At 36.1% G+C, this 11,732-nt stretch overlaps 1 protein-coding gene across 1 annotated transcript; it reads right to left on the reverse strand.

Moving 5' to 3' along the window:
• Positions 1–338: 338 nt before the first annotated feature.
• Positions 339–9,287, reverse strand: LOC113016405 (E3 ubiquitin-protein ligase RNF126). Its single transcript, XM_026159220.2, has 9 exons — positions 8,439–9,287; positions 5,046–5,104; positions 4,291–4,351; positions 3,540–3,775; positions 3,342–3,410; positions 3,183–3,252; positions 2,969–3,062; positions 2,515–2,630; positions 339–2,401 (listed from the first exon to the last, which is right to left on the reverse strand). The coding sequence occupies exons 1-9, from the start codon at positions 8,514–8,516 to the stop codon at positions 2,222–2,224; spliced, it is 963 nt and encodes a 320-aa protein (XP_026015005.1). The 5' UTR covers positions 8,517–9,287; the 3' UTR covers positions 339–2,221.
• Between the last annotated feature and the right edge of the window lie 2,445 nt (positions 9,288–11,732).

The following is an 11,732-nucleotide window of genomic DNA, read 5'->3' on the forward strand; positions in this document are numbered from 1 at the left end:
ATAGCAGAAAATAGAAAAGAAGTATGAATAGAACTGCGGTGCCTATGAGGCAATTTAAAGCAAAAGCAGGAAATAAAAAAACACAGAGGAAAGGACATTAGAAGAAGAATAAAAAATTTCAACTAGTTTTGTTTGGGAAAACACATCCAACCTAAACGTAGGCTGTTCTTCACAGGTAAATGGCTAGAGTAAAAACAAATGGAGTTTTGGAATGAATATTAAATAATATTTAAATAAGATAATCCATCCATCCATTCGCTTCTGCTTATCCTTTTCAGGGTCGCGGGGGTTAAATAAGATAATTCTTCTGGAAATATAAAAAATACTCCAACATGAAATATTTAAATATTTTCATTTTATTCAGGTTTCTGTTATTAAAAGATTTGCAAAACCTGCAGCTCTAGAAAAATAAAGCCAATACATATTCACATTATGTATTTTTTAAAAATCATAAGTCTAGACTTTTAACCGGCACCAGAACCACTGAATCTACAGCAACCAAATATTTAATAAGCCTGATATATTCCAGCTTCACAGCTAGAAGGCAAAACAACAAGGTCAACAATGTTTTGTATCGTTTGTTTGTTTTTTTTTAAAGAAAGATTATGAATCTGTAATTTCCCCTTGTGAGAGCAAACTCTGAGCTATATGTATTCATCTGTCTTCCAGTAAGATCAGTGTTCTGTCCAAAACAATGCCATCTTTGAACATAAAACCCCTGATGTGCAGTACAATGTAGAGGAAATACACCCATATGGCTAAACAATTAAAGGAAACAGAATTTATTGGCTTCTTGATAACATTAGACAGGCAAGTACACCAGTGAAGGATTTAATATAGAATCTGTTTACTAGCTGCATGCCTTTGGACCAGGCCTTACTTTGAAAGTACAAAATTATCACAAAATCTTATTATGCATTGAAAACAGGTCCAGAAGTGCTCACTAATGGGGTCATTGTTCCTTGGTTGATGCTTGGCTGTTCTGGACAGCTTTGAAGGCGTCATGACAGGAACAAATAATTTAGACTGGGAACCAGAACAACTTAAAAGTTCACCATATCATTAGTTTTTTTTTTTATTTGGTACTTGAACAAAAGGGTATCAAGAGGGTATGTTTTAACCTCTCCTCTTTTAAAATGACCCAGTTTTTATGATTACTGCACTACCATTTAGTTTTTAAACCACAGCACCACAGTCAGAGTATAAAAAAATGAATACACGTAAAACACTGTTGTTGTAAGACTTATTGGAAAGCCTTTAGAGTATTGTAACCACACCCTAAGAATGACTTACAGGAAATGAGTGCTAGCACCCAAACATCTTTATTTTCATCTGTTAGACAGTTTTGTCTGTACATGATCATACTGCAAATCAAGAGGAATTCAACTGGCAACTTTTGAAAATATTTATGTTTAAATTAAAATGCACAGAAATGTTTCAAAATGTATCACGTGTATCATATGTGGAAACATCTTTTATGGTTGCAAATATAAATCATAAAGTATGTGGCAATTGATAAAAAATTTACTGCAATTTAACAGATCATTTCAAGTGCAAACAATGGTACCTGTGTGATTCAGGTAATCTTAAAATAGCAAGTACAGGTTGACAATAAAATAATTATAGAAACTATTGTCAGTTTTTTTTTAAAGAGCTAAAGGGGTCAGATATAATATTGTTTCAATGTAAGTTCAAAGTGCACGCTTAAGCAGTGCACTATAGTGCATTTTGGGTCATTTAATATGCGAGATATGAATGCTCCTTAAAAAGGGATAGCTTTATTATTCTCTTGCTTTACTGAAAAAAGTGGGTCATCATAAAACAAACAAATCAAGAGATTGAAAAATGAGAAATAAAAAAAAGAACAGCAACTGTCTTGTTCTAGTTTTCTACCTTTGGATTCTTTTTTTCTCTTCTTGTATGAGGTGATTCAGGCAGATCAAGCCTCTTTAAGTATCCATGCTTCTATGCATCCTCCCTGACTGAAGGTGCACTCCAGGCCTCTGCCCTTCCTTTGTTCAGAATCCTGATGAAGGTGGGAGCAACAGGATGGGCAGAAATACATGGGCCTCATGTATCACTTATCCGTGAATCAGCGTGAGTGCTCCTGGGGAGATGCACTCAGGTTTCGGCCCTTCGGCAGGGAGAGGATGGAGGTCACTGCTCTGAAGTACAGCAGCCTGAGAGCTAAAAACAGCTCATGGGGTGACACATGTTCTTCCTACGAATTATCTGTGGAGTTCTCATTGCTGGTTGAACTTGAGGACTGGGGTGTTGAGGAGGATGATGATGAGGAGGAGGAGGAAGAGGAGGAGGTAAAATTCATCCCTGATAGTTCTGGAGGGTTTGTTGCTGTGTTCTGTCCACTCAAGCTTTTCCTGCACACTGGACAAGTGTCATGCTGGAGAAAAATATAAAACCTTTTTAGAGTCCCATTTAGCCCAATGTTTCAGTCAGCAACAACTGAATATTTACTGTAAGGGTAAAGAATACTGAATAGATGATGTCTAGTACCTGTTCCAACCAAGGGACTATGCAATCATTGTGAAACATGTGATTGCATGGGAGCTGCCTCACATTTTCACCAACACTGTAATCTTCTTTACACACTGGACATTCCAGTCCTGAAGCTGAAATGTCAAAAAATATAGTTAAATATGGTGCAAATAGGTCAACAGTTAGTTCTGGATGAAACTTTTACTGACAGGCAAATAGCATTAGGACTTATTTTTCAGGAAAAGCTCCATATTCTTTAATATCCAGTGGAAACATTTGTTAAGTTAGGAGCAAGTATATTCCCATTATTAGTATTTTTAAAGTAAAATAGTGACTTATAATACCCTAAAGTTATTTACTTAAATCTACAAATAAATAGTCATACTTGATTAAAAAGAATAAGTCAAACAACTGAAATCTGATGACATACTTGCAATAGCCTGCAAAGCTGTTGTAACTTTTTTTAACTTACCAACATGCTCATCTGTAATTTGTACTGTAGGAAGACTTTTTATTTTATCTCTATCAGCAGGTGGTGGTCCTGTATTCTCAAACTGATTTAATAACTAAACATTAAAGAAAGGAGAATATTAGAAAGGAGGATAAATTGAAAGACACATTTCATTCGCATCAGTATCTACAATGTTAATACAATCACTTAAAAAACAAAGTTTCTAAAAGAATACCTGTGTTATAATAGCATCTAATCCATTAGCACCCCAGGCATAGTCCATAGGATTTGAGTGAAGAACACCCCTTTAAAAAGAATGGGACATTAGAACAAAGTAAGCACATTTTGGTGTGAACTCCCACTCTATTTTAACACATCTATTTCACAAACTCACCAGGGTCCAACACCAATGTTTGGCATTGCCGTAGGTGCAATTATTCCATTTACTAGCTGCTGAATGATTCTATGAAAAAGAACATAAAAAGATATGACAGAGTAGGAGGCAGGAATATTAATAAATTGCCCAGCAAGCACAAACAAAACAAAACGAAACAAAACAAAACCGCTTCACTTCACAATCTGCACTCTTTACCCCTCTAAAGTGGGAACTCCCTCGTGTCTCCCTGCTTGTCGTCTTGAACCATGGCGACTTCTTGGTTGCCTGGCACCATATCGTTGCCGAGATGCAGCTTCCCTTTCCCGACGGTTTTCAGCATCCCTGTTATCCTCTGTTGTGAGTCCAGCCCCAAAGTCAAAGCTATCATCAAAGACACCCAGGGCAAACTGGCCATAGCCTGAAGGGAATGTAAACAGGTGCTGGTCCGCATTCTGGGACACAAATAAATGAAAGCAAACACACTGACTTGGTACAAACAAGTGAAGCTTTTGGAGTACAAACACCAAACTTTTACATTCAATACAAAAACACTTTGAAAGTTAATGGTTTGGTTGATAATTAGGTCAAGGTTCACCAATGGTACAGTCACAGAATGCTGACTTGCAGCATTTCCCTGTTTACTGATCATTAAAGCCTGAGTAACTATCACTTTTAAAAAAATCTTTAGATTACTGATGCCTATTTTTAACAGGGAAAAGTAAAGCTAGACAAATTATTCAATAAAATACACTGTAAAGCTCAAAACTGCAGCTTCAAAAGCTAAAGTGCAAACTCCAAGACAAAGTTCATCATGCATGATAACATATTAGCACAAACGTCACTGGAAGCAGTTTTAAGAAATGCTGACTCTGTTACACAATAGTGTGCATAACAGAGGCAGAGCGGTACAAAACAGGGGGAGGTTAGATGATAAAGACAGAGTCTGAATAAAGAATGGGTTAGAAACCTCAAATGGTTGTTGATTCTGGGGCCCGCTGGAGATGGTAGACATGGAGCCATTGTCAGCACTAAACAGGGGAACATCATTGAGAGTGTTATGTTTAGACCCAGTGACATCAAAGGAAATGACCATGTGTCAACGTTTTTATCCTTTTATATATTTGTAATGTTTTGCTGCCATTTCACTTTGTTTTCTAGATTATTTACTTTTTGCAAACTGTTACCATGTACAACTTAGAGGATAACATCATTAAAGACACCTAAAAAAGGACAAAAACTCATGGCCATATGTTGATTACATCAGATTAGTTATTAGATTTTTTAGGCCACCCTTTAATGGAAGAAAATAACACAATCTTCCATCTCACAGTATATGCAAAGCATATACGGAAACATTTATATTTAAGCAAGTGAATTAGTTTGCTTTCTATTTCTGCTACTGGAGGTTTCCTAAATTTCATCATCTACAACTAATTATGGAATGCTCATCCTACTGATTTTCTAATATATATATATATATATATATATATATATATATATATATATATATATATATATATATATATATATATATATATATATATATATATATATATATATAAAATCAGAATCAGAATACTTTAAAAATCCCTTTAGGAAATGATGTGATTTATTTCTTTGTTCCTTTCGAGAAATAGGAAATATACAGACATATATCAACAAAAACTACAAAATTTGTTTTACACAGGGTTAAACTGTTTTCAATATACACTTTTTACACACCTTCTTTCTTCCAGCAGTTCTTCAATAAACCCTGACTCACATCTTGGACATGTATACTCCTGTAAAACAAGACAGTAGTATGAGCAAACACATAATGTTGTTCTCTGATTGTGAGGAAAAAAACCCTTTCAATTCTAATAACAAGATGTACATTCTTTGCGAAGTGTAATAATTATTGCCATTCATGTAACATTATTCCCTACAAAATACTTTCTTTGCTTCCTCACTCACAATTTACAAAGAGATAAATTGATTTATCTGCAAATGCTACATACTATTTTAACTGTAAGAGTTAATGCATCTGCAGCCAGCATTGATTAATACAATTTATTTTTCATTCAAGCTATCCAGAAAAAAAAGACTGAAAACAGACAAAAGGCAACTTTAACCTTTAATCAAAAAATGATCACATAACTGCTTGTCATTTAAATCTTACATATTTGCAAGTGACTCCACAGGCTACATCAGGGTATATGTTAAGCAACTTATGCTTAACATATACCCTAGACTGGAAAAGCTTACTTTCAGGGTTTTGGTTAAAAAAAAAGAAAATCAATTGCAAGTATTTTCACCGATTACTTTTGTTTAAAGTGTGATGGACTGTAAATAAAACAGTTGTTTAAATGTATTTTATTCTAATGTGGTGGGACGTGTTAGTGCAGTCTATGTGCTGCTGTTGTTTCTAAAAGGAAAAATAAATAAATAAATATATTAACTTGTGTATGGTTACACGTGGGTATAGAGCCTGAAAGAATAAGATCATGCGTACAAGAGGCGGAAATTAGCTTCTTTCGAAGGGTGGCTTGGGTCAGCCTTTGAGACAGGATGAGGAGCTCAGTCATTAAAGTAGGGGTCAGAGCCACTACTCCTCCATATCAAAAACAAGCTAGCTACGGTAGATGAGCATCGCAGTAGGATCCCTCCTAGGTGAGCTGTTTCAGGTCAGCTTAAAAAAAAAAATAGAAGATGTCTCTTTGATTGATTGATAGATAGATAGATAGATAGATAGATAGATAGATAGATAGATAGATAGATAGATAGATAGATAGATAGATAGATAGATAGATAGATAGATAGATAGATAGATAGATAGATAGATAGATAGATAGATAGATAGATAGATAGATAGATAGATAGATAGATAGATAGATAGATAGATAGATAGATTTTTTCTCACTTAATTGGAGTAGGTTTGGTCATTTCAGTTTAGTTCCATGGTTTAAAAATTATTGGGATGGGGGGTTATTTTTTTAAAGGGAACCCCGACTATTATTACAAGTTACTCTAAATATGTTACAAATTATCTCCACTACATAAAAACATACTTGAGAATAACTACATTTTTTTTTGTTATTCATTAAATCTTTGTTATTTAAAACTATTTTGGAGCCGTGGGAGCAGCCATGTTTTTTCGCACACAATGCATTCTGGGACGATGACGTGTATTGGTTGTCGGTAGTATAGGTGCTTTCGTTCAGTTAACCTGTTTTGTTTTTTAAAGTGTAGCAACCGTATTAACTAACTTGCCTATTAGTGACCTGGTTACGATTTGGTAGAACCACCGAGATAATCCATCAACAATATAAGGTTAGTCATTAATATAATGCTGCTGCATCGGCTGGGCTAGTTACATCGTAAGGGTTTAAAAACCGAGCTTTAAAGTGATTAGCGGTAATACAAACCGTGAGAAGCCGACAGTGATCACTGACTGTTTTTAGGGGATTGTTGAGATTAAATCGAATAAGATACAAAGCATTGAAACGTGTTAAAAACACAACAGTCTTATTAAATGCAGACTACTTTGGGCCCAGAAACACGATTCATAATGTTGTGTTGTCATAATGTCATCACTTAAAGACCGGATACCGGTCATGGAGGCTAACAAGGGCCGCCCAAAGAACATGTGGATTAAGACATACGGCTTCAAAAAGTTTTGGTGCTTTACAACAAACGCTCTCAGTCGCTGTTGCCATTGGCAAGCAATAGCCGCATAGGCACCAGTAGTTTTCCCTCACTCTCTCGTCCTCGTGTGGCGGATTGTTTTCATCTTCATCTAAACTAGGTGCTGGTTGACTATTTTCATTCTCTCTCTCGGTTTGCTCTGGTTCAAACTGGAAAGGTTGAACAGAAGCCATTTCCAGTGTGCTGCTAACTGGATGCGGTGCAACCGTATGACATCACTACCCAGAGTGCATTGAGAAGTAAATAACAATGGCGACCTACTGGTAAATCGGTTTTATATAAAATGTGCTTAAAAGGAAAACATTTGGTGTATTTTAATATCACACATGTTTTATTGAAAGCACAGTACATATTTTAGCGCAAACATGTCTTAATAGCCGGAGTTCCCTTTAAGTTTTTGACATGCATTTGTCACGGTTTACAAAAACGATAAACGAAGTTCATAACATCTGTTACAAAAAAATCGCATTTACAAATCTATTTCTAATAGGAAAAATTATGAATAAAGTCATTCCCTACACATTTTCAGTATAGTTTAATTTGCATTACCCAATACTGTTCAAGATATTTTCTGTCCCTTGTGCCCCGTTTTTATCTCAGTTAACTGAGAAGACATCAAAAACAGAAGTGGAAGTCTGACTGGTCAAAATGAAATTTTATCACATATAGCTTACATATAATCCATCGTAATATGTACATTTATATAATATCAGTAATATCAAAACAAATATGTACAATTTCGATATTATCAACCAACACTAGTGGAATGAATAACAACTGCAACCAATTACACTTGAATTATGTTCTTCAAAAAAGCCAAGAATAAAAAGTCGCTAGTTGTTCACATGTTAGAGACATACACAACAGCACATTCCAAGTCATTTTCACCACCCTACACAAACCGTTAGCTGATATTTGACACTCTAAACGGCATGTTTAGCATCCTGTGACAGATCCTTTCAGCCGGACTGACAGAAACATGCACACAAGCGATTAAAAAAAACTGTTCAGTTTGAAAAGAATTTTCCGATATAATTATGAAAGTCCCGAAGTCTATAATTATAAAGATTCCAATTCTACCGTTAGTTACTGCTAGTAAGTGTAGCTAGCGGTCAGGCTAATACCCATCGAAATCCCATCAAATAAGGACCAGCATTTTTTTCAAAAGATATTACAAATTAGAAATCCATCTGTCAGTGAGGCTTACGCAGTTTGACGTTGTATAACAGCCGATCCTCTATTTAGAGGAGTAGCTAACTAACTGGGCAGGGTTGGCGAGATAAACGCTACATCGTAGGAATCTGCTAATACCGTTAGCATGCTAATTGTTGTCCTCTTACTAAAACAATACATAAGAAAGTACCGCCGATCCCATCGCGTTTTCAGTTTGTCCAAATTTTATTCTCTACAATTTTTATCCACTACACTTACGGGAAGCCGAGGATTGATCTCTGCTGAGCATCTATGACAGAAAAACCGGCTGGGCCATGGAGGAGCTTCAGCCATCATTAGCTACTAAACAGGTAAAGAGGAAAAACTACGGAGCCCCGAAAAGGACAATCAGGACACCACGCGAACTTGCTAGAAATGACGCTGACCTTGTGAGTGAACATAAACACTTAATATTACAATGTGAGGCTTTAATAAAGCTATTGTCGACATAGAATGCAATGAAATGTTATAGTCAGTTTAATATTTTGTAATAGATTACATGGATTTGTTAAGTTTTATTTATTTAACAGGGACAATTCATGTTACTGGACTTCAATATTCCAAAAGATATTAGACGTAAACATTGTAGATCACAGTGAACTGCTGACACTGTCATATAAAAACTTTGCCATAAAAAATACAAAAATAAAAACAAAAATAACATAGATAGAATTAAGTTAATAGTGACTGTGGATGGTGCCATAAATGTTGCCCTTGGTAAACCTCAACATTCAGTTTCCCTTACTGACAGGATGGAAGGATAGATAGATAGATAGATAGATAGATAGATAGATAGATAGATAGATAGATAGATAGATAGATAGATAGATAGATTCCACAACCACAAGGCAAATTATTGCATTACAGCAGTGGGATAAAGTATTAAAAAAATTGTATATACAAAAATGATTACAAAAAATAAACAAAAACACAAGTTAGAGAGTAAAAAGAATTTGAATTAATAAATAGTATGTACACAATAAATATGACAAACAGCTACAAGAAGGTATGATACAGAAATATGAGTGTGAAATCTTGTGCCTGTCACACAAAAAAAGAGTTATTGTATAGTTTCATGAAGAATGCTAGGAATGAGCTCCTGAAATATCATTATGGCAGTTGGGTTGAATAGATCTGACACTTATTGGTTATTAAATATATATATATGCATTACAATTAGAATGTGTGCTTTAAAAACTCACACATGTGGTTTACAAAATGCCACCACATGGTGGTGCTTTTGTGTATCAAGTGGTGACTTGAGGGTATTTCACAGTGTAGCCAGTGACTAAAGATACTACTCACTCTTGACAAGTTTCTCATTTCTGTCCCATGATAAATAATAAATATGCAGTTTAGTTTTTGCCTGTTGTAAATGAGGATTCATACTAATATGTTAGCTTAAAAGCCTTAAGGAACTGGAGACTGGTCAATATAATTACCCCCAGTGAATCTGTATCACCACACAGTGTCTCCACTGAACTCGTGTTATCCCTGCAGGTTCATTGCCCCCCTGCTCACCGTCTTCACATGACAACCAGAGATGTGTTTTTGCAATTTGGCAGCACACTAGATTTATTTTGACACATGCTACTTTTCCATTGGATTACTGTCAACCACCTTATGAGCCAACAGGCATGCTCCAAGTATTTAAAGGTTTTGTAGCATCTGTTTTTGAACAAAACTATTTCATCAAATGTGGATTTTGTATTTTTCATGTGTCAGTGTTTGACAGCAGTTATTGGAATATCATCAAGTGTCAAACCTGAGACAGAAGACAGTAAAATAAGTAGTCACTCACACAGGAAAAAAGGTTGTGTTGTTTTAAATTCTTCATCAATCTGGTGGCCCTGAGATAGCAGTGAAAGGTCTCAGACATCACATAGTTGCATAAGGGCTGGAGAGCAAAATGATTGATTACACTTTGTTTTCAGGTCTGTTTTTATTTTTGAGGTTGTCAGCTAAAATCTAAGCAATATTTTTATTATACACAGGTGTCCTTAATGAGATTACCTTAACAGCAGACTCATGGCTATAAACATATCACATAAGTCTGGAGTCACATCACATGTTGACAGCAAGTAGGAGTTCCCATCTGACCAGCCATTGGCCAATCAGGTTTCTAAACCCTTCTGGCCTGATTTTTACATGAAAACATTTGCTTTCATGCTCTTGGTAACAACAGGCCTATATGCACCCAGCCTCGGGTATTTTTTTGTGTTTAGTGTTTGCTATTTTGCACAAACAACAAATAACCATGTATATCTGTAAATGTGTTATGCAAAAAAAAGTCAGTAAACCAATCAATAGCTTAAAGTATGGTATGGCACAGTGAATCACTGGAAAAAAAATGCTGGATGTTGCCACACAGCAAAGCTAACAATGTAACCAAGTTAGTTCCTAATGTGCTCTCTAGGTTGATGTTGTGTCTGATCTGGCCATGTGGGAGCAGGAAAGACACGACTGTCCCATGGGCTGAGATTAGAGAGAGTCTGATAGCACCGAGGTTTGCTATGTCTGCCAGACTGAGGTAAGCTATTGTCTCCCTGAACCCAGTGCGTCACTGCCATTGCAGTTGAATGCTCATTGTAGCAATGCAATCTGGGGACTGAGTGACCGTGGGTCAGAATGAGGTCATGTGGGCAGCAGAAAACAACTACCAAGAGACCTTCTACATCATAGTTTTAGGTATAGAAGTTTAAAGTTGCTTTTAAACACTGGATATTTACCCTAAAACTTTGCAATAGTTGAAAATAATTTAGTCTGTTTTTTCATGGAGCTGCGATAAAGCAGCTTTTACCTTTTTAAGTCAGACTTTTAATGAATTAATTAATAAGACTTTTTTTTTTTAAGTCTGATTAATCTGCACGCTTACATTCACATGAAGTAACTCCTAAATACAATATTTGGTATTTTCATGACCTACTTTTAATAGCTTAATTTATATTGAACTCAAAAAGACGGCAAAGTGTCGCAGCCAAGGGAGCAGACAGATATGGTGCAAGGGACACTGCTGCTTTTGTCACTCCATCAAGTTTTTCCAGACATTCCCGCCAGGATTGCCCCACACTGTTCCCCGGGGCCCCAGAATCACACTAACATACACACATAAATACACACACATGCAGACACTCAGCAATAACAGCCGCCTGCTGGAACTTCCTGGGCCTCTTAGTCATGCGTCACTTGTTTTCAGTCCCACCCATCGAAGACTCTCTCTTCCTCCAGACATACTCTGTCTGATGCCATGTGTCACAAAACTTGTGCATTACACACACACACACACACACACACACACACACACACACACACACACACACACACACACACACACACACACACATACAGCCAAAACATTAGTGATGGTCAAAGCTCTCTTTAACAAAATAAAACTTGTACGTCTAAGAACATGAAGATATGCACAGCTTATAATCATATGTGAATCACAGCAGGCATCCCAGCGATGTTTTTCCACTCTGCATGTTTCAGGATAAACCTCCATGGTACAGCGTT

Source organism: Astatotilapia calliptera, chromosome 23 (assembly GCF_964374335.1).
Source record: "Astatotilapia calliptera chromosome 23, fAstCal68.1, whole genome shotgun sequence".
NCBI classification, from domain to species: domain Eukaryota; kingdom Metazoa; phylum Chordata; class Actinopteri; order Cichliformes; family Cichlidae; genus Astatotilapia; species Astatotilapia calliptera.